We start from the raw sequence: 24,076 nt of genomic DNA on the forward strand, positions 1-24,076 counted from the left end.
TTTTCTGAATACTTCTCGTCGAAAAAAAATCTTTTTCTAAGGAATTAAATTCAAATGTTTATTAAACACTGAAGTACTTGTGGATATTGTTTTCTTGTTTATGTCTATTGTGACTTTTAGAAAATTCATTTAAAAATAATTACATATATCTCTTTTTGCTGCCTGTGCAATGCATTATTTGCAGTATTATTTGTTTAAAATCGTTTCATTTACTTTACTGGCTGATAAAAAACATTTTGAAACTTACAAAAAAAAACTGGTAATGTTGGAAGGTTTTTAAATTTATCGTCTGTCAAATCTGACATTTGGTAATGCGCCATTGTGTCGATTGACCAATGACGGAGCGGGATTTGAATTTAGAATGGTTCTTTTGTTTTCATAAAATTTACAGCTTTAAATACTTTTATGTCTAAATATTGTAAAATAAAAACTGCAATCTCTAAATGTTAATAAAATTGGAATGTCTGTATGTAAAATTGAGAAAAAATCATTTTTTTTTTATATAACAAGGTGGCAAACGAGCAAGCAGCCACATGAATTCGCCGAAATGGCGAAGCGACCGCTGCTCATAGACATTCGCAATTGCAGATGCGTTGCCTACCCTCAATCGACGAAGGAGGAGACGCACAAAAAGAGAATATTTAACCCTCCTATGCATCTCCTCCATCAAATCCACCTCCCCTTTCCATCCTTTCCTTATAAGAATAGGGGTGGGAAGGAAAAGAACACTAAAATTAGGCCTCCGGCACCCTATTTCCCTATATACCCTATTTCCTACACTTGATGAATTTGCTGTAAAATTTTGGACTGTCTGTCTGTAAAGCTCCGTTTGTTCCGATTTCGACGGGACTTTGACTGGTAAGTAGACCTTTAAATTCTGTGCTAACGGAGTCGCATGGGTCCGCTAGTGTTAAAATAAAATAACTAAGCAAATTTTCACAAATAACTTTGTTAAATATTATGTAATTTTTAATTTTACACAAATGACAAATGATCATGTTTTACAAATAAATTCGTACCAATATAATAAAATTTTAAATCACGAATAAGTGTTAAATTTTTTTTTATACATATCTCGTCATTATACGTACATTTAACGATCGAGTAACACGTAGTGAATTTAATTAAATAAAAGTAAGTTTATTGATTAAATAGACTTACTTTTATAATTTATTTTACAAATTAATATTAAGTGATTATAAAAAGAAGACGAGATAATACATTCGGTAGAAAATTTATGGTTTTTTGCTATAGAATTTCTTGCAGAAGTTGTACAATGTCTTGGATTAGTCTATTGGTCGGAATCCTGTCTCTATATCTGGTCTCATGTGAGATCATGGTCGACGACAGGAACAGCAAATGGCGCGAAAATAATGAACTACTAAAGAATATAGATGGTTACTATAATAAGTTGTAAGTATTTTCTTTAACGAATATTGTTGAAGTCCGATAAGTACGTAAACGAGTATAATTATAATATATAGCTATCGCCCACGACTTATAAAATAGACATAATAAATAGCCTATGTGTTCTTCCAGACTCTGTTCTACTGTGCCAAATTTCATCAAAATCTTTTGAGCCGTTCCGAAGATACCTTCAAACAAACATCCATCCATCTGAACTTTCACATCTTATCTTATATATATAAAAGAAAGTCGTGTTAGTTACACTATTTATAACTCAAGAACGGCTGAATCGATTTGACTGAAAATTGGTGGGCAGGTAGCTTAGAACCAGGAAACGGACATAGGATAATTTTTACCCCGTTTTTTATTTTTTTTTATTCCGCGCGGACGGAGTCGCGGGTAAAAGCTAGTTTATAATATTAGTAAGATTTATGCTCAAAACATATAGTTGTAGGCAGATATATAGGTTCCCAAAAACCAGAGACACCTCTTCTATATGATAAATATTCATAAAGAATACATATATAAGAAGGAGAAACATAAATAACTTTGTTACCAATTTTTTTAAACCAATCTATATAAAATCTGTGTACTTTTAGTTTAACTTAAAACATTAAATATCTTAATTAGTTGTCTTCAATTATCAACTATTACGAACCCGTAAGACTAGAATACTCATGTTCGCAGAGCGCGACGCACAACTGACGTGAGTAACAAACGAAAGCGCTTCATATCAGTGTTATCACTTGCGCTGTCTTATAACGCGCTGAGTGACATGCCGACAACGCTGCAGAGAGTTCAAGAGGCGGTCACCAGAACAAGAGCACAGTTGAACAAGACAGCTGACGCGATAGGCGGAGAGACATCCGCGTCACTTGCATTAATTAGAGCTGCTATTGATCAGGTGAAAAACAGTACTTGAACATAATACTGCTGTTTTTTCTACCGAAGGTTGTTACAGTCGTCGTATTTGAATTCACTCCCTTCATGCACTTATCGTCTCTCACGGAATTCTATCCAATCTTATAGTGAAGGTAAACAATGCAATGCAATCTGAATATGTTTACTAAGAAGAAGAATTGGTAGATATGTAGTCAATCACTTGAACAAGTAGTTGACTAAGGCCTAGTCAACCCTAACCTTGGGTAGCCTCAAGCCTATGGGAAAGTAAACAATGGTTCTCTGCATTTTATAGTACAACAATCTTTCATCAATAACTATAGTGATTTAATTCGTCCAAATTATCATCATCATCAGCTCACTATACGTCCCCACTGAGGGGCTCGGAGCCTACCCCGAGTTAGGTGTGACTAGACCATTTTTTTTTTTTTAAATATATTATTTTAATAATTTCAGCCAATAAACGATATAAAAGTGAGCTGTCTACCAAACACAGAAGAAGATGAATGTATGCGCAAATTGAAAATATATCGAGAGAAGAATTACGAGCATTGCTTCGAATATGATAGGAATTTGGAATTATACGAGAAATCTAAGGAATATTTCAATAATCCACAGTTAATTGACTTCTACAAAGATATTACAGAAATATCTGATAGTAATGATGAAGTTGCACTTTCGTATTTTGTTAACATTGTTTTAATTAAATATCCTAAATTAATCGCAAAAGGTCGAGATGTATTTCGTACACGAGCTAACATAAATTACCCTTGTAATAGTTTAAACCTACCATGTATTAAATGTTGAAAAGTGGTGTATTCCGACAATAAAATTTTTAACTGATATTTTTATTATTTACTAGCTGTCGCCCGCGACTCCGTCCGTGCGCAGTTAAAAAAAAATGAAAGATAGATGTTGTCCGATTCTCAGACCTACTAAATATGCTCACAAAATTTCATGAGAATCGGTCAAGCCGTTTCGGAGGAGTACGGGAACGAAAACTGTGACACGAGAATTTTATATATTAGATTACCTTTCCGTTGTACCTTTACCATTGTATTTCAAAGCTTTGAAATATTTCTCGAATGACAAGTGTTGTTTGATAACTGGTATTTATAAAAACTAAAGCTTTTGTTTAAGAATCCTTATCCTTATATTCTTTATTTGTCACAGTTGCTGTAAGAAAATGTTTATGACAACAGCTTTTAAATCACTTAAAAAAATTTTTTGGAAACATATTGTAGGACCCTTTGATTTTATCAAGCTGTAGTATCATCAGCAACTTGTCTTTGTTAATACGGGGTTCGGCCCAGTATGCAACTCTCACATACATATATATCAGCCATTATATGTGAATTCATTCCCTCCTTACGCATATTTTTCACACAATCCATTCATCCATCCACGCTAACCTTTTACTTCTTAATTCCTTCATCATTGACGCTACTTTTAAACTTCTTCTAACATCCAAATTCATCTTAACTGTGGTACAAAAGTTGAAATGTGAAATTTCATTTGAAACGTACTCTTCCCGAGAGTGCTATAACGCCCTACTACTGCTACAAGCCTTCGTATGGAGGAAAAAATAAGAACCATGAGTCTAGCACGAATCTTTCAACAATCCACAATCGCTATGGTTTTGTTGTCGTTAATTTTATCAAAATAAATGAGATTTTTGGTGTTCTTTACGTTCGACAGATGGCGCTGCACAAATTTTTAATAAAAATTTTGTGTAATTGAACATAATTTGAAAGAATATATATTTAGGTTTTTTTTCAAATTCCATTCGGACGAAGTCGCGGTCGTGTCGGTCGTGCGTAAATAATTTTATGCCTGGATATGTGTTAAATGTTTAATAACGTCAGTTTATAACTTGACTGTATTAAACTGATAATAAACATGTATCGTATAGTCACGAATAATGTTGTGTTGTAACAATCGGTTATTTAAAAAAATAACAGTCGTATGATATCTTTCATAGGAACAGTTTATTAATCAAGTAAGATAACTATTATTTTTGTAATTTTCAAAATTAAATCTTTGAAGTCTTGCTATGGGTGACCACTGAAGAAATGCTTGTACCTTTTACCATCCAGTCTATTACGTTTAAAAAAAAACATCAATTATAATTTGTTTTATATAATCTTTATGTGTTATACGTTATATTTTGTCCGATAAACGACTCGACACATTTTGAAGACTGAAGACTATTCGATTCTTACATGTTCTTTGAATAACTTAAAGGAATAATTCTTGAGTTCCTTTGTTTTTAATTTATTTACTACATCTAGATCCATATATAATATTACTGTTACAGAATGCAGGCAATTGGGAGAACAATTTTAACAATTCTAACGTTGTTAGTGGTGTGTTACAATGCAGAGAAGGCGGCTAGAAACGATCAATGTGGGAAGAACAATCTCATGTTGAAGAACTTGGACACTTTCTATTTGATGTTGTAAGTGATAATGTTACCTTTTTAAACATATATTGAATGATAAAAAATCATTGACCGACGAAACATAATCCTGCTTTTCTTTGTAACTTCCGAATCAAATCGTTCAGTCAAAATTCATATTTAGTTACTTCTAATAAAGTAATTAAAGCCAATCTAATTTTGCACTATCAGAAGGAAACATGAACAGGAATTGTAGGATATTTCCACACAGAAGACAAGCGTGAAGTGGAAGCTATTCCGCGTTTCGTCTGATGAGTGTGGTACCGGAGGCCTAATTTTAGTCCTCTTTCCCTTCCCACCCTTTTCTTATTAGGAAAGGATGGGAAGTGGGATTTGGCGGAAGAGGGGACGCATAGGAAGGAGAAATATCCTCTTTCTGTGCGTCCCCTTTTCCGTTGATTAAAGGTAGGCAACGCATCTGCATTTGCGGATGTCTATGGGCAACGGTCTCCTCGCTATTGGGGCGAATCCAGGTGGCTGTTTGCTCGTTTGCCACCTTATGATATAAAAAAAATATTTATTACAGGCCAGTAACAACAATTGAAGCTAGAGTAAAAAGCAAGCGTTTCGTCGCGGTGTTATCTTCAGCACTCATTTATTATTCAAAGAGCAATGCGACGGAAAAAATAGACAGAGTTAGGGAAGCTGTTAACAAAACTAAAGAAGAATTGAACCAATCCGGTGATGCTTTGGCTGGACAAATGAGAGCTTATCTTACACATCTTAGAGATGTTATCAGCCAGGTTGGGATGATTTTATTATATTCTTTAAGTTACTCATTTAGGTATGAAGATAGAAGACGGGGTGTGAAATTTCTGACTGACGTAAGATAGTTTCATACGACTGTACTTTTGAGTAAAATGACCCTATTGTTCACAAGCGATTGCCCAGGATTTTGTCAAAAAAAGCCTATTATATGCCTGCAGACATCAGTTACCTTCTAGTGAAAGTCCTGTCAAAATCGGTCCCGCCGTTTCGGAGATTATCCACAATGAATGCAGCTTGCTTGCAGATAGAGTCAATATTTTGAAAATAGATTTTTTGTTATAGATAAAGCAAATAAATCACGTACATGAAATATAATATTTTTCAATATTAAATACAAACACTTAAATTTTATTAACCGTATAAATGTCTAAATTATCATTATTTAAAAATAACATTTAAAAACGATCATACTAATTAATAAAAAAGATCGAATGAATAACTACTAACGTAAAAAAATACATTAATGTATAAGATCGAAGCACGATTCTGCTGAGACATTAAAGATAAATTTTTACACTAACAAATTAATATTACGTAAAACCTGTTCTAATTATACTATAATATTTCAGCCAATAAACGATGTCAAAGCAAGTTGTTCACCAAAAACAACACAAAGCGACTGCGAGAACGCACTGAAGAAGTGTCACAAAATGAACAAAGAAAAATGTAGCGATTACGACAGGAACTTGGATCTTTACCAGAAATCTAGACATTTCTTCGCCGGAGATGAATTTGGTAGGTTCGTGAAAACTTTGCCAGAGGTATTTGAGAATGGAGATGAAATGGCTTTAGCGTTCTTCGTTGATATGGTTTTAGTTGAATTTATTGATTTAGTTGTAGAAGGAAGGAATCTGTATCGTATGCTAACTTATAATAGTTATAGCTGTTATGTCAGTCCTGTTGGTTTGCTTTGATATAGTAAAGAACAATTGTACACTTACTATTTTTATGCAATAAAGTGACTTAATAAATTATGTCTCGTGAATTATTTGGGGAGTATTCTCTACACAGAAGACTGACGTGAAGTGGAAGTGATTTCGCGTTTTGTCTGATTGTGCGTGCCGGAGGCCTAAAGGTTCATTTAGATATAAGCTGGAATCGTATGAACAATGCCCGGCAGTTGCTTCAGAGCGAGATAAACGTATGTATTTCCGATACGTTTGTCACACTATGAAGCGACCGCTGAGCTTTGTTCGTACGATTGCGATTTATGTCAAAATGAACCTTAATTTAGTCCACGTTTCCTTCCAACCCTTTAAGGAAATGATAGCAAGTGTAAATGGATTTGGCGGAGAAGAGTACGCATAGGAAGAGGAAATTTCGTTCCCTCCTCGGTTGATTATAGATATGCAATACATTTACAATTGCTGGTATATTTGCACGAGAAGCTTCGCTGTTTCGGCGAATTCAAGTGGCCGCTTACTAGTTTGCCACCTTATAAAAAAACCTTTTATATTCTTACATTACCTTACCCTTTATTAAACATAAATCTCTAAATAAGGAAAGTATTTCTGATGAATTGTAATGAAAACAGATTATGGTGTATTAATAAACGTTTTTTTTTTGTATTTTTTATTGGCACGGTTCATGGGCAGTTAAACTATGTATGTTATAAATAAGCACGAAAACTTATTACTTATTTTATCCACGTCTCATAAAATTTCTTCTTGCATTCGCTACCACATTTTCAACATCTTCTAAGTTTTGCTCGTTGGCATTGTTTGATCTTAAAGCTTCGTTGACTGCTTCTTCAAGTTCATTGTTATTTGATTTGATTGCCAAAGAATCTACTCCAACTAATTTGTTTAGACCGCTTTGAGCGTTAGTATTCAAATTTAACAAATCATTGTTGGCAACGTTTGCATTCTTTCCTACGTTTGAGTGCAATCGTCTTAATATGTTGCTTAAGATTCTTCGATTGTTCAAATTCTTGTTATTTAATTCACTGAGATTAATAGCGTCGAGTTCTGAAGCGAGATTATCAGAATTAACTTCGACTCCACTTCTCAGTTCATTTTTACCGGTTGATATTCCATTGAGCTCGGTTTTTTCAAATAAACTTAACAAATTATCGATGTCGTAGTCAGTTAAATCAACCAGTTTATTGGATATGCTATCAACGTCATTTAAACTATTAACGTTTAGCAATAAAGATGAAAGATCGACTGCATCATTGCTTAAAGGTACGTCACCATTCAATCCACTTCGTCCTTTTAAGGCGTAGGGGATATAAGTGGTAGGGTGATAAGATTGGTACCATTCTTGTGGTCTATACGGTCGGGGTACTATTACTGGTCTGTTATATGGTCTATAGGGTACTACTGGATTTGGTAAATCATATGGGGAATATATGACTGGTTTATTAGGACCCCAACCTTTACCGTGGCTAAATCCCAAGTTTCTCAACCTGTTACCTAAATATCTTCTATTTTGATTGTCTAATTCAATTTCTGCTGAAGGCAATCTGCTTTCTACTGTTGCTTCGGAATCTAAGTTATTTTCTTCATTTGATAGGTTATTATGTTCTCTATTTGATGTTTCGAGATTGTTGAGAGAGTTTAAACCAGATTCTCCGTTTACGTTGACACCGTTGTTGCTGAGGCTATTGAGACCTACTGAATTGACCAGTGAAGCGGGTTGGCTGGATTTCAAACTATTAACATTATTGGCATGCAACCCACTGGTAGCAGTTAAACCATTAGAGTGGCGGTGAAGGTTAGAGCCTCCTACTAAGCCAAGATCATTCGAATTACTTTCGCTAGATTTACTCAAACCATTTTGATTGGCCAAATTATTTAAAGCACTTCTTAAATTGTTGTTGTTATTAACATCACTTAAACTAACAAGTGCACTTAATGCATTCAATTTCCCCTCATTATGATTGGCTGCTGCATTTAATAAATCTTCTTCATTTAATCCACTGCCACTTCTACCCATTAATATAGATCGGTCCAAAAGTACCGGTTGTTGCAATCCAAGTTTAGTTGCTTCTTTTAATGCGTTAAGACTAACTTTTTGATTATTCAAATTAGAACCTAATAAACCACTTCTGCTAAGTTCGTTTAAAAGATTCGCGTTATTTGAGTTTACATTTCCTAAAACATTTACGTCATCTGCATGATTATGGACACGGTTTAGCAAATTATTTTGATGTTCCAAATTTAAATCATTTTCCAAATTACTCGAATGGAGATTATTGAGTAGACCGAGGCCGTTCACACCATTTACACCGTTGTTAGCTCCACTCAGTCGTAGTTTAACCAAATTTTCGACTTTATTATTAACTAGTCTGTTGGCCAGTCCTAAATTACCATGACTTAAACCATCTAAGCCGTGTACATTACCTGTTCTGTAGTACACACCGCTTACACCACTTCTACTGAGACCGTTGGTATCAGATTGACCGTTAACTTCATTCACTGCAAGTTGACCATTTAAATTTTGGTCCTGGTTACTATTCAGCAAATCTCCTATATGGTGCTTAGACAATACGGCCCATCGATTCACAGTAGATAATAAACTTTCTTTATCTCCATTCAAACCATTAACATTGTTAACACCATTAACTTTATCGCTGTTAATTTCACGTAATGCCGCTGATCTTTGTACAATTACATTTTCAAGTGCGTTCAAACCTTTAGAGTTCGTTAAACCATTTCTCTCAATTATATTCAATCCACTTACACCGCTGACTCCATTTCCAACCACACCATGTCTATTAAGTGCTATCAAAGCAGATAGTCGACTGCCATCAAGAACACTGACTTGATTTTGATCATTAAGTCCGCTTCTAGTCACAACATTCAGTCTACCATTCCTAACCTTTGCTTGATGTAAAGCTTCTAGTCCGCTTAAAACGCCATTCACATCACTTAGTGAAGGGTGTCTTAAATTATTTGCACGGTTAGTGAAATCATAAACACCCACACCATTCAAATTGGATCTCAAATTTCTCAAATTATCATGACCGTTTAAGTCACTGGCAACACTGGAATCCTGTTCATTCTGTCTAGATAATCTATTAGCTGAATCTGAAGCTCCTAGATTTAGGTCTGCATCTGATACGGCTAAGTTAGAGTCACTGGTGAGTCGACTTAAATCCAAATCATTTTTGTTGTGATCTGCGACCTCGCTATTGGCATTGTTTTCAAGAGATGTGTCCGAGTTCAAAGCTGCTCCGGCTAATTCTACGTCGCTGCGGACGTTCGGTACAACGAAACAGTAGAATAGCCAAAGAATTGTAGGAGACATCATATCTGTAAAAAATCAGTTTTTACGTTAATTTAGGATTATATATACAATACATAAAGATTTTTCTATAGTTTTAGTTATTAGAAGTTTTAAAGTACATATTATCTATGGTAGAATTCAATAGGAACAAGAAATTATATTTAGCATTTAAATTATTTTTTAATAAGTCTGTGATTGCAGCTTTATAAAGGTAAAATATTTTAGAAAGGTTTGTTATAAATTTAATAAATTGATGAATCAAATCCTGATCTAAAGACAGGAATTCTAGGGACATTCTCTCCTTTTTCTCATAGATTTGTATGATGAAGAAAGAAAGAGATGGAATATAAAATTTTAACTTACATACTCACCTACAGTCTTTGACTTGGAATAAAATTATTCACAATTTACATCCTTTTATAGTGCATTTCAATTATAAACGGCTGTAACAAATGACATGACATTCTGAGTAGGTATATGATGTAGCAAATTAATACAATAATTTCTTGTCTATGACTAATTTATTGAATGATAACCATAGAGATTTTAATTTTTGCTTTGTTACTGATTAAATACATTCCAAGTATAGTTTCAGATGGAAGAGCTACTGTTCTAATAGGAAGTATTTTTTATCTGGAAGTTAATAATTTAATGATGTTTGACGACAAAGGATAAAATTTGAAGAATTAGTGTTAATTTCAATACAAAGGTATGCCACCAGTATAAGGATACATGCACATCGATTTTAGTTGATATTGAATTACATAATCTAATGAGTAAGTATGCACATAAAGTGATTTATTAGCGTACTAGAATGGTACAATAAAAGATTTATTTTTTAGGACTTAGTGCTCGTATCTGTCTGTCCAGAATTATCTACTCAAGTATTTTTTCGGAATAAATGAACCATTACATATTTATTGCTCCACTAAATCGTTAATAAGTCACTAAGGAAGATCCTAAATATAGATTTCTCATACTAATTTTTTTTTCCGTATAAGATGGCAAGAACGATCAAGGCCACCTGAATTCTTCAAAGTATCGATGCGTCCGCTACCCTTATGCATCCACATTTTCAGATGCGTTGCTTACATTTAAACAACAGAGAGGGGGGACGCACAGAAAGAGGATATTTAACCTTCCTATGCATCTCCCCCTCCAACGAATCCACCTCTCCTTCCCATTCTTTCCTTATAAGAAAAGGGTGAGAAGGAAAAGAGGACTAAAATTAAGCCTCCGGCACCACACTCATCAGACGAAACGCAGAATTTCTCCCACTTCACGCCTGTCTTCTGTGTGGCCGTGGTATTTCACCGGGCGAGCCGGCCAATTCGTGCAACAGATGTTGTTGTTGCTGGCGTCTACCACTGTTATTTCTTTTACTGTATATTTCTTCTCCCCGTGACATCCCTTCATTACAAGAAAAGGATGAGAAGGGATAGAGAACCAAAATTAGGCCTCTAGCATGCACATTTATTAGACAAAACGCGGAAGTGCTTCCATTTCACCCCTGTCTTGTGTGGTATTTCACCGGTCGAGACGGCCAATTTGAACAGATGTTGTTTTTGCTAGCTCTATCTGCACTAAGGCAGACCATTTAATGACTTTAGTAAGGCGGCAATTAATATTTAGTGTTCTGTTGTTATTTAATTAAATTAATTTCAAAGTATCTTTTATTGTAATGTAAAATTGTGTAGTGTTTTAGACAAAATGTAAAGCACAAATAGAAATATGTTTCTTACACTCATAATTTTTAGCCGATTTCAAAAAGAAGGAGGTTATAATATGTAAAATAAATTGTTTTTATAATTTCATTAAATTTAAATAAATTTTTAATGAATTTCTTATTTGATTTAACGCATATCAATGTGTAAAATAAGTAAAAAATATGATTTTTTTTATTAAAATTCTTTTTACTTAAATTGTAATTTTCCATCAGGTAAGTACACGATTCTGTACTTATAGCATCTTTTTTTGTTAAAAAAATGTGTTAAAAATTTTATGAAATTAAAAAATTAAATAAAATTTTGTTTTAAAATTTACTTCCTCAAATCCCGAACTAGGAATGTATAATTTATTTTCATTTTAATGTAACCATTTTTATTTAAATTATCAGAATTAAATAATTTGACGAATTACTTTTGTTTCAGTTCATCATGAAATTACGTTTGGTGTTTCTTGCAATTGTTTCGTTAATTGTAAGCTGCAATGGATATTTATTGCCAAATGAATTCAAAGAAAAAATAATTCCTGCCGATTTATTATCGAATACAGAAACAGATGGAGACCATGTTAGAGGATTAGAGGATCTAAGCTTTGTTTCTGATAATAAACATAAGAGTTTTCCTGGCGACTTACTGTCAAATTTGGCATTAGACGGAGATCATGTAAGAGGTATAGATGATTTAAAAAGAGTAGTAAAGTCTCCAGATTCTGACAGAGTCGAACGAGCTCCAAGTAATACGCGGACTTCAAATAAGTCAAGTACCTCATCAAGCCAAAGTAATAAGGGCTCTACAAATCACAGTAACTCTAGTAAAAATAATGGTGGAAGTGGAAATAGCAGTTCTGCTAATACTGGTTCAAGTTCCTCGGGTAGTCAAAGTTCCAAATCTGATACAAACAGTAAATCTGAGAATAAAAATTCAAAAGGTGGAAACTCTAAAGACAATACATCTAAAAAGTCGAAGGAGACGGAAACAAGCAAGTGTGATGATGAAAACGATGATGAAGAAGGAAATTCTAAATTACACGATCTATTGACGATTCCTCGTCGTATCAAGGAAGCGATCCATCGTATTTTCAATTTATTTGGCGATGATAATGATGATGATGGTGATAATGATGACGGTGATGATGATGAACACATTGATTTGTTAAATATCCTTCGCTTTCTTAAAAATATGAAAGATCTTGTTGGCTCGATTGATTTTTAAATTAAAAATAACTAATGTTTTCAGATATTATTGAAAAAATATTTTTGCCTCTAGAGTCTTTTTAAATTTTAGAATTTCGTATCATAGTAGGAACATAAGACCTGTCCTGACCAATCTACAATGATGGCAAATTTTTGGAGATTTTTCATTTTAAAATTATATTTAACACATAAACAAAAGCCATTAATAAACAAAATGAGTTATCAACTTTTCGTATCGTGAAATTTGGAATGTCCTTATTTCGTTATCAAACCTGAATAAAAAAACTATCCAAAGAAAATAAGTGTTTTCCATTTTATTTTAAGAACCAAATGTGGTCACAAATTATTTGTCGAAATATCCAATTTGTATTCAAACTTCAGAATAGGTGAATGCCTGTCTCAACCAACACAGATTTCTAGGACAGTAAAATCAATTCGATATGTTTCCACGGTATGTTTCACGGTCTATATGTTTATAAATCGAACAATTTGTACGCAGTGAAATCTATGCGGTTTTAGGTTGGTTGATAAGATTGCAATTCTAAGAGTTCCGGTTCGAATCTTAGAAAAATGACATTGTTATTAAGTAATATTGCCTTGGTATTTGAAATAATAGTTATGCTAAAATACTCACCTTCGCTAACTTAAATTTAAACTAGATAAGTTCCGTATAAAGATGAGCAAAATATGTTTTTATGCAAAAAAAAAGAGAAAAACAACGGCTGAATTTTTCGGATAATATTAGGTCCTTACATATGAAATTGGCGTTTTTCGTACTGGCCACTTTAATCACGAATTTCTCCTCTTTGGTAAGGAATTCCAAATTCAAATTTGTACAGCTATAGACTCATGTATTTGTGGTTCGATGACCGTCATTCATTTGTTTTTTTTCTTCTGTTTTTTTCTGTTTGCGTCACTCATTTTACAAAATGGAAAACTTAAAATATCGCATTATTTACGAGTACGAGTTCCGCCGTTCCACTAGTGCTGCGGAAACGACTCGAAGGGTGAATGATGTGTATGGCGGTCGTGCTGCAAAAGAAAACACAGTTCGTTTTTGGTTCCAACGTTTTCGTTCTGGAAATTTCGATCTGCAGAACAAGCCCCGTGGACGGCCTGAGACTCAAGTTGATAATGAAGAGTTGAAGGCTATTGTGGAAGCGGATCCATCGCAAACCACGTCCGAGTTAGCTGCAGGCTGCGATGTTAGTGATAAAACTGTTTTAATTCACTTGAAGCAAATTGGGAAGATTAAAAAGCTTGAAAGGTGGGTACCTCACGAATTGACTGAAGCAAACCGGCAAACGCGCGTCGACTGTTGCGTTACATTACTAAACCGGCACAATAATGAAGGTATTTTAAACCGAATCATTACCTGTGATGAAAAATGGGTTCTTTACGATAATCGGAAGCGCTCAGCGCAATGGTTGGATCCTGGCCAGCCAGCCAAATCCTGCCCCAAGCGAAAATTAACCCCAAAAAAGTTACTTGTAAGCGTTTGGTGGACTAGTGCCGGTATTGTTCATTACAGTTTTCTCAAATCTTGCCAGACTATTACGGCTGATGTCTATTGTCAGCAATTGCAAACCATGATTGAAAAGCTAGCGGCTAAACAACCTAGGCTGGTCAATCGCACCACGCCACTGCTGCTTCACGACAACGCTAGACCACACACTGCGCAACAGACGGCTACTAAGTTAGAAGAGCTTCAATTGGAAAGTCTAAGACATCCTCCGTACTCCCCGGACCTTGCTCCAACAGATTACCATTTTTTTCGAAATTTGGATAACTTCTTGCAAGGGAAAAAATTCAACTCCGATGGGGCAGTCCAAATCGCCTTCAAAGATTTTATTGATTCCCGTCCGACTGGTTTTTTTAGTAAAGGGATCAATGAACTACCTATGAGATGGCAAAAGTGCATAGAAAATAATGGTTCATACTTTGATTAATTAAATATATTATATTAAAAAATATTCGACTTTTTGTTCCTCCCATACAAAACGCCAATTTCATATGTAAGGACCTAATATTTGGTTAAATTCTCAGCTGTCATTGAATCTGTTTGCATCGAATTAGTTTCTAGGAATTATTTACGACTTATGTATTTGTTAGCTTTTTCTAGTGAAACTCAAGATAAATAAGACGAAATTTGGTCCTGAATGGACATAAATGTATCTTAATTTTTTTCTTTTTTCAAATTGTTATGCTCTCCATTTGCGTCGGCTATTCTGTATTGCGTATTTTGCAAGTATGGCGAACCATGATGACCTAGCCTAGCAAATAGAAAAATTATTTTAATAAAAAAGTTAAATTAGCAATTATTTACGCAATTTAAATTTCTTTTATAAATTGATTTCAGAGTTTATAATAAGTAAACCAAAAATAAGGAAATTCTATTTTATATTCTCTGACTAACATGAGACATTTTTGGGTGAGTGCACTAGTCCGAATTTATTTTATTTAACAAATTAAATATGTAACAAAAATATTTGGACATTTTCAGTAAAAATGATTGGCAAACATTTCGCACTTTTGGCAGTTGTTCTTGCAAATATCGACTATGAAGTATCAAGTCTTCCATTAGAATCTAGTGACAATCTTCTGTCACCGGATGTTTTGCCAAATTTCAATGGCGTTATAGGCGGTGGTCATTTAAATTTAGATGACATTGATACATTAGCGCCAAGTGGACATTTAGCTACGAAAAGAAAAGTAACTGATTTCGATGCCGCAACTGTTTTGGAAGTGTTAGAGAAATTAAAAAATGCCCTCGATGCTGCGCAATTTGACGATGAAGAAGAAACTGATGACACATTTACTAGGAGAGCTAGTAAACAATCGAAAAATTCAATAAAAAATAAAAATAATAACAGTCAATCATCACATAAGGTGAACAATAAAAATGAATCTTCGAAATCATCCAGCTCAGGTGATCATAAAAACCAGTCATCAAAGTCATCAAGCTCAGGGAATAACAAAAACCAGTCTTCAAAGTCTTCCAGCTCAGGGAATAACAAACACCAGTCTTCAAGTTCTTCAAGCTCTGGTAATAACAAAAACCAGTCATCAAGTTCTTCCAGCTCAGGGAATGGCAAAAATCAGCCGTCAAAGACCTCCAGTTCAGGGAATAACAAACACCAGTCATCAAGTTCTTCCAGCTCAGGGAATAGCAAAAATCAGTCTTCAAGTTCTTCCACCTCAGGGAATAACAAAAACCAGTCTTCAAAGTCTTCCAGCTCAGGGAATAACAAAAACCAGTCTTCAAGTTCTTCCAGCTCAGGGAATGGCAAAAATCAGTCTTCAAGTTCTTCCAGCTCAGGGAATAACAAAAACCAGTCTTCAAAGTCTTCCAGCTCAGGGAATAACAAAAACCAGTCTTCAAGTTCTTCCACCTCAGGGAATAACAAAAACCAGTCTTCAAGTTCTTCTAGCTCAGGGAATAACAAAAACCAGTCTTCAAGTTCTTCTAGCTCCGGGAATAACAAACACCAGTCTTCAAGTTCTTCAAGCTCTGGTAATAACAAAAACCAGTCATCAAAGTCTTCCAGCTCAGGGAATAACAAACACCAGTCTTCAAGTTCTTCAAGCTCTGGTAATAACAAAAACCAGTCATCAAGTTCTTCCAGCTCAGGGAATGGCAAAAATCAGCCGTCAAAGTCCTCCAGTTCAGGGAATAACAAACACCAGTCATCAAGTTATTCCAGCTCAGGGAATAGCAAAAATCAGTCTTCAAGTTCTTCCACCTCAGGGAATAACAAAAACCAGTCTTCAAGTTCTTCTAGCTCAGGGAATAACAAAAACCAGTCTTCAAGTTCTTCTAGCTCAGGGAATAACAAACACCAGTCTTCAAGTTCTTCAAGCTCTGGTAATAACAAAAACCAGTCTTCAAGTTCGTCCAGCTCAGGGAATAACAAAAACCAGTCTTCAAAGTCTTCCAGCTCTGGTAATAACAAAAACCAGTCTTCAAGTTCTTCTAGCTCAGGGAATAACAAAAACCAGTCTTCAAGTTCTTCTAGCTCAGGGAATAACAAAAACCAGTCATCAAGTTCTTCCAGCTCAGGGAATAACAAAAACCAGTCTTCAAAGTCTTCCAGCTCAGGGAATAACAAAAACCAGTCATCAAGTTCTTCCAACTCAGGGAATAACAAAAACCAGTCTTCAAAATCATCCAGCTCTGGTAATCACACTAACCAGTCATCCAGCTCCGGTAAAAAAAATGAATCATCAAAATCCTCAAACAAAAATAAGTCCACAAAATCGAATGCTTCAAAAGGTGGAAAGAAAGATAGTGGAAATAATTCAAAAGGAAGTAACAAAGGGAAAACAAAAAATAATCTTCCAGATGAAAAGAAATCAAGCAATAAATCGACTGCATTAGATCTATTAAATAATAAAGGTGGTATAAAAGATTTAGTTAATTACACTAAGAAAGTAATGGCTGATAGAGATTTTGATTTGCTTGTAAATACGGATTTATTCTTGACAATTTTTAAGGAAGATTATGAAGCATTGTAAGTATAAATTAAGTATTTATCGGTAACCAGACAATCTTACAATAAAGGCCTGTAAACTTAGATAACATCTAGAAAGAATATAATTATCTTAAGAGGATTATATTTTGTATGGGTTCGTATGTATGTCAATTCCAATGTGACCTCGTATAGCCTAAACAACTGCATCGATTTAACGAGTTTGGTCCTATTCGATTGGTATTTTTCCTCCAAATGTGGGTACAGTAGGGTGGCCCAAAAAAATAAAATTTTTGTTTTTTTCGATTCTCGTGTGAAAATATGTGAGTTTACTATGTTTTAAGAACCTCCACCAAAGGACAGGTTAAAAAAAAATTCTTAAAAGGTCGCTCAGAATTTTTGAAAAATTCCAAAATTGCCGAAAATCAGATTTTTTTTGTTCTAATTTTTTTTTCTCGTCATGTCATCTTTTTAAGTGTAAAATAATATAAAGATTCTGAAAATTTGACGTCAAAATTTTATTTTCTAAAGGTTCTAAGGTAAATACTTTATATCTTTTTAAAAGAGAAATTTATAAAAATTCGGAGCGACGTTTAGAAAATAAAATTTTGACGTCAAATTTTCAGAATCTTTATATTATTTTACACTTAAAAAGATGACATGACGAGAAAAAAAAATTAAAACAAAAAAAAATCTGATTTTCGGCAATTTTGGAATTTTTCAAAAATTCTGAGCGACCTTTTAAGATTTTTTTTTAACCTGTCCTTTGGTGGAGGTTCTTAAAACATAGTAAACTCACATATTTTCACACGAGAATCGAAAAAAACAAAAAAAATATTTTTTTGGGCCACCCTAGGGTACAGTAGTCCGATATTTTTTTGTTTTAGAGCCGAAGTCGCAGAAGACAATGATGATTGGGAAAAGTATGTTAAATCAGCTATAGAAAATTTCTACCTTGAATTTACCAAGATTTATTACAACTTGGATCACGTTCAGTCGAAAAATAGCAGTGAAGATAATTACAACAAGGCGTATGATTTGACGATGTTTTTATTCGCATCGAGGAAAAACTTCAATGCAGTAAAGATGGCAGCACCTGTCAGACGTATTGCAGATCTGATTAAAAGCATCATAGGAGGGGTAAGTGTTTATATTATTATTCCTTTTGTTTTGTATCAAAGTTACTATGGATTGTGCCAACTTTCTACTGCGGACTTTTGTATTGACACATGTTGTCTAAGTTTTTTTCATACAAAATGAAAGGGATGACGAAATTACTCAATACAATGCAATCGAAAGTCAAAATTATAGTTTTATGAGACTGTAGAATTTTTTCTATGAACACAGATTTCTTTAAATGGACAGGTCATTGCTTGATAATTTCCATACCTCCGCTTCGTTCCGAATTAAATGCGTCTGTTGATGTAATTGACAGTTTATTCTATCTCCATTATTAATTCGATTCCTTACCACCAATAAAAACCGCTATGGTCAGCGCCACAATGGTGAAAATCAAATAAGCACAAAATACCACGTCTTTTAGCCTGTCCATTTATAAAGGCCAATGTCTATAAAGTTCGGCATATAAGTATCATACTCGGGCTGTTTTAAGCTTTTTTATAATTGTAATTAGAGTTGTTATTGCTTAAATCTATTAATTAAAATAGTTAATAATTATTTACATATAATTATCTACTCTTAATACCTAATTCATCACTAAGGGTCTCTCTTATTAATCATTAACAACTTAAAATAAAATATCGGACAATTCAGATTCTCAAATCTATATATATAAAAGAAAGTCGTGTTATTTACACTATTTATAACTCAAGAACGGCTGAATCGATTTGACTGAAAATTGGTGGGCATGTAGCTTAGAACCAGGAAACGGACATAGGATAATTTTTACCTCGTTTTCTATTTTTTATTCCGCGCGGACGGAGTCGCGGGTAAAAGCTTGTGTTTTATAAACTAAGATCGTTTTATTTCTTTTCCCAGCCCATAGAAATGATCCAGACCAGCTGTAAGAAAGATATGCCAGTCTGGCAATGTAACATTGCTTATGTATCCAAATTGATTGCCGCAGAGGAATCCTGCCCTAACATTTGGTACCACTCTTTAGTGTTGGAAACTATGTTAGAGTATAATAGGGTGCAGACTTTATCTATAGGGGATCCTATAACAAAAACATTGCGTCATATAAAGAGTAAAAATAAGAGCCCTAAAAACTTAACTCAAGCGTATAAAGCATTTGAATTTATTCTGAAGACATTATCAGAAACGAAGGAGTCTGCAAGATATTCGTTACAACTTCGAGCGAAATTGTACCAATTTATAACTGATTTGCAAAATGATGGTAACCTTGATTGTAATAATATCAGTACTCCGCTATACGTCTTTTAGATGAAATAAAATTTATTTTTTCTTAATTTACACTTTTTATTTACTATTATAATCATATATTTGGTCTCGGGGCGTCCATTTGCGTAGATATAATACTATGACAAATGATTGTTGGTGACAAACAAAAACAACTAATTACTAGTTAGTGAAATAGGAGACATGCGTAAAGTGGAAGCAATTCCGCATTTCGTCTGATGAGTATAGTGCCGGAGGCCTAATTTTAGTCGTCTTTGCCTTCCCATCCTTTTCTTATTAGGAAAAGATGGTAAGGGGAAATGGATTTGTCGGAAGAGGGGACGCATAGGAAGGAGAAATATCCTCTTTCTGTGCGCCCCCTTCTCCGTTTATTAAAGGTAGGCAACGCATCTGCATTTGTGGATGTCTATTGACAGCAGTCGCTTCGCTATTTTAGAGAATCAGGTGATCGCTTGCTCGTTTACCATCTTTTGATATAAAAAAAGTTAACAATCAAGCAATTCTGAGTACAGTTAGACCCTTAAGCCTAGACCCTAAAGCAACCTAAATCATCGAAGCTAATATTGTATGGTTAGATCGTGTCAATTGCTTTGCGCGCGCTTCGAAGGCAACGTTGAATCTACGACGCGAGTCGTCTATTGGATCAGTACAGACACAGCCACTACGTCAACTGTATAAATTTGCTCTGCTATCTTGAATTACAGTGACTTTCCTCTCAACGATCTTGACAAACATTTTGCGCGTGAAATGTCTACGACGCGATGTGTACCTCTACGACATTGTAATGTGTAAGTAGCTTAGCTACTAATATCACCGGGTTTCGAAGATTTACGTTACCTTGTTTAAGAAGAGACCTAGTGTAGGCTTAATTTAAGTGTTAGTTAATTTTTATACTCAATTAGTAAAACAGTTTCACCTTAATTATTGTTTCTAAAGTTTTTTCTTATATATTCAAGATCGATTTGTCCACCCTTGATAAAACACCTATAATATCTTTGTCTCAATTCAACCGTAACCTTTACACTCATATCATTACGCGTGTGAACATAATTATGTACCATATTGTGTGATAACCCTATTGAAATCCGGTAAGGTTAAATGTTGCTCTACTTCGTAATACTGTCTATCTTCAAGTTGATCTTTTGGCTGATAATTTCGCTATAATACGGTAGAAGAATTTTTTTTTTGTGCCAATTATATTAATGTCAATTGCGATTGCGGCGAAGTAACCGCTGCCCATAAGCATCCGCAATTGCAGATACGTTCCTTACCTTTAATAGACGGAATAGGAGACGCAAAAGAATAGAATATTCGCCTATGCATCCCCTCCTCCGTCTAATCCACTTCCCTCTTCCTTTCCTTACCTTACAAGAAAAGGATGGGAATGGAAAGAGGAGTTAATTCAGCCTCCGGCACGCACACTCATCAGACTGTACGCGGAATTACTTCCACTTGCCACGTGTCTTCTGTAGTGGTATTGCACAAGACGGGTCGGAATATTCGTGCAACAGATATTTTTAGTGTCTACCAAATTTATTAATAAATATTGCAAAATATATTTCAAAATATTTAACGTTATGTTTATTTAAAAAAGAATACAGTTATTTTAAAATAATCGTTGTTATTAATTTACATTTCGCGAAAGGTATTCACTTGATAAAGGTTGTTAGTTTATAATCGATATTTACTCTATGATCAATAATGTAAACGAACTATCGATTCATTGATCTATGATCTATTCAATTATCTATGACCTTTGTAAAAGATGGCGAGTCGCTAATAAAATTTCGAACAAGTAACAAGCGTTTCTCTTCTCAAGATCCGACATAACCACATCCAACCAACATAGTGGCCTCATCGAGCCGAATATTCAGCGTTTTATTCAAAATTAGAAAAATTGGTAAAAAATATGGATAACGTAGAACAATTATTAACAGTGCTCCAAGACATACGCCAACACATTACCCGAAGTTACGAGAATTTCAAGAAGACTCCAAAAAGTCGTCTGACCGAAGGATATGTTGAAACCAAAATGTCGATCTTACAAGAATACTGGGTCGCCTTCACAAATAATCATAACAGCTTAATAAGGATAGTAACGAAAGAACAAAGAAAATCATTGGAGTATTTCAAGAACGAAGTATTCGTCGACTGCGAAGAGGCCTACATTCAAGGTAAAGCAGCTATGAAAGATTTTCTTCAGCCAGCACATCCCCAAAGCAGCAGCATACCAGCTATCGGCAGCCCACCAAGTATGAAGCAGCAGGTAAAATTACCAAATATAGAAGTACCCACATTCGCCGGTAATTATGAAGATTGGCCAACATTCCAAGACCTTTTTATCTCCCTCATTCACAAGAACGATGGAATTAGTAAAGTACAAAAACTACAATATTTAAAATTGAGTGTCAGCGGGGAAGCAGAAAATTTACTAAAACATATACAAGTAACGGAGGACAACTATGATCAAGCCTGGGAAGTGTTGAGGCAGCGATATAACAATAAACGTCTCATCGTAACATCTATTTTAAGGAAATTATTTAACCAGAAAAGGTTGCAGAGTCCATCGGTGAGTCATATAAAAGCTTTACTTGATACCACTAACCAATGCCTCCATAGCCTTAATAATTTAAACATTAATACAGACCAATGGGACCCTCTAATTGTTTATATAATTACCAATAAATTAGATCTAGAGTCACAAAAGGGATGGGAAGAATATGTTAGCAAGGAAGTTTCCGGAGATCTACCTACATTTTCAATTTTAAAAAAGTTTCTAGAAATTAAATTCAGAATGCTCGAATTATTGCAGTCATGTACAAAGGAGAAAAATACAGTCCACACATATCACACTACAACAAAATTCAAAGGATGTGTCTTATGTAAAGAACATCATGCACTTTGTCACTGCAAAAGTTTTGGAAAAATGGATCTACAAAAGAGAAGAGAATATATCAATCAGAATAACATCTGTTACAACTGTTTAATTCCAGGACATCCTGTCAAATATTGTCGATCATCTAGCACTTGCAGGATTTGTCACAAACGGCATCACACGCTTCTTCATCATTCACCCACAGCGAGTACCCAAGGTAACATTGCAAATCATTCTCAACCTACGGTTTTAAATGCAAATGTTGAAGAAACACCAATTCAAATTAATACAGTAGCGACTTCACAATCAAATACAACATACAATAAAACAGTTTTATTAGGGACGGCAATAGTAGCTGTACAAAGCGAGGATGGATACACAACTGTTTTAAGAGCATTAATCGATCCAGGTTCACAAGGTTGTTTAATAAGTGAGCGAGCCGCTCAATTGTTAAAGGCAAAGAGATATTCAACAAAAGGAAACATCATCAGGGTGGGATCAGTAAAGTCAAGGATAAATGAATCAATTCAAATTGAAGTAAGCTCCAGATTTATGAAAGATTTTAGCATCAAAATAAAGGCATTTGTGATTTCCAGGCAACTTACTTCAAGAATACCAAACACAACATTGCAATACAGCGACTGGCCCCACATACAAGGACTTGAGTTAGCCGATCCAAGTTTCAACATTTCAAGATCTGTAGACCTACTGTTGGGAGTAGATGTATATTCACAAATAATACTGAGTGAGGTTATAAGAGGCCCACCGGGAACACCATGTGCTCAAAACACCACATTAGGTTATATAATTTTTGGAACAATAGATGATAGTTTACAATCAACCCAAGAAAATATTATAGTTATGCATCAAATTACAAACCTAGATGATATGTTAAAATCACTATGGGAAATAGATACAACTTCTAAAAGAAAATTAACGCAAGATGAACAAATTTGTGAAGAATTATTTCAGAATACAACATCAAGAAGTAGCAATGGCAGATATATTGTACAATTACCTTTCAAAACAGACAAGCCTAAATCCATGGAAGGAAATAGTCGAGAGATAGCATTGAGAAGATTCAAACAATTAGAAAGCAAATTAGAAAAGTCACCAGGTCTTAAACAAAAATATAATAAAGTTGCTCCAGTGAAAACAATATCCCTACCACGTCTCGAGTTATGTGGTGCAGTCCTACTATCAAAATTATTACACCATGTAACCAATGCAATGAGAATACCATCAAATCAAGTTTATGCATGGACAGACTCTTCAGTTGTGTTAGCATGGCTGCTAGGAGAACCAAACAGATGGAAACCATTTGTCGCTAATCGAGTAGTGGAGATATTGGACAACATCAACAACAGTCAATGGTATCATGTTAAGTCTCAGGAGAACCCGGCAGATGTTGCCTCAAGAGGTTGCAGTGTCGATGAACTTCAAAACGATACTTTATGGTGGAATGGCCCTTCATGGCTTCTACAAAAGACAATAACATTTTCAAGACCTAACATTGTATCAACTCATCTCGAGAAGAAATCTGTACAAGTTTGTTTAAATACCATGGAAACTGAAGATAACTATTCAAATAAATTTTTAGATTTTGATAACTTTGATACACTAGAAGAACTTCAAAAAATAATTGTTTACAGTAGAAGATTTCTAAATTTCAG

General features: G+C 34.5%; 3 protein-coding genes across 7 annotated transcripts; 2 read left to right on the plus strand and 1 right to left on the minus strand.

Annotated features, from left to right (window-relative positions):
* Positions 1–7,172: 7,172 nt before the first annotated feature.
* LOC106721725 (probable cyclin-dependent serine/threonine-protein kinase DDB_G0292550) lies at positions 7,173–10,203 on the minus strand. Of its 2 annotated transcripts, none has more exons than XM_014516766.2 (2): positions 10,135–10,203; positions 7,173–9,789 (listed from the first exon to the last, which is right to left on the minus strand). In XM_014516766.2, exon 2 carries the CDS (start codon positions 9,785–9,787, stop codon positions 7,175–7,177), a length of 2,613 nt encoding a protein of 870 aa, XP_014372252.2. In that variant the 5' UTR covers positions 9,788–9,789; positions 10,135–10,203; the 3' UTR covers positions 7,173–7,174. The 2 variants fall into 2 exon arrangements, with proteins under 2 accessions (XP_014372252.2, XP_014372251.2); XM_014516765.2 differs by having other exon boundaries at positions 10,127–10,195.
* Positions 10,204–15,039: 4,836 nt separating this feature from the next.
* LOC106721727 (GATA zinc finger domain-containing protein 14) lies at positions 15,040–19,565 on the plus strand. 4 transcript variants are annotated; one of them, XM_045684260.1, is made up of 5 exons: positions 15,040–15,111; positions 15,184–16,632; positions 16,867–17,191; positions 18,037–18,289; positions 19,148–19,565. In XM_045684260.1, the coding sequence occupies exons 2-5, from the start codon at positions 15,189–15,191 to the stop codon at positions 19,550–19,552; spliced, it is 2,427 nt and encodes an 808-aa protein (XP_045540216.1). In that variant the 5' UTR covers positions 15,040–15,111; positions 15,184–15,188; the 3' UTR covers positions 19,553–19,565. The 4 variants fall into 4 exon arrangements, with proteins under 4 accessions (XP_045540216.1, XP_045540217.1, XP_045540215.1 ...); XM_045684261.1 differs by having other exon boundaries at positions 15,184–16,629; positions 16,864–17,191; XM_045684259.1 differs by having other exon boundaries at positions 15,184–16,357; positions 16,397–17,191.
* A 1,634-nt stretch (positions 19,566–21,199) lies between these two features.
* Positions 21,200–23,359, plus strand: LOC123722439. The gene is made up of 3 exons (XM_045684329.1): positions 21,200–22,097; positions 22,522–22,620; positions 23,000–23,359. The coding sequence occupies exons 1-3, from the start codon at positions 21,438–21,440 to the stop codon at positions 23,066–23,068; spliced, it is 828 nt and encodes a 275-aa protein (XP_045540285.1). The 5' UTR covers positions 21,200–21,437; the 3' UTR covers positions 23,069–23,359.
* Positions 23,360–24,076: the final 717 nt, after the last annotated feature.

This window comes from Papilio machaon, chromosome 25 (genome assembly GCF_912999745.1).
Source record: "Papilio machaon chromosome 25, ilPapMach1.1, whole genome shotgun sequence".
NCBI lineage: Eukaryota > Metazoa > Arthropoda > Insecta > Lepidoptera > Papilionidae > Papilio > Papilio machaon.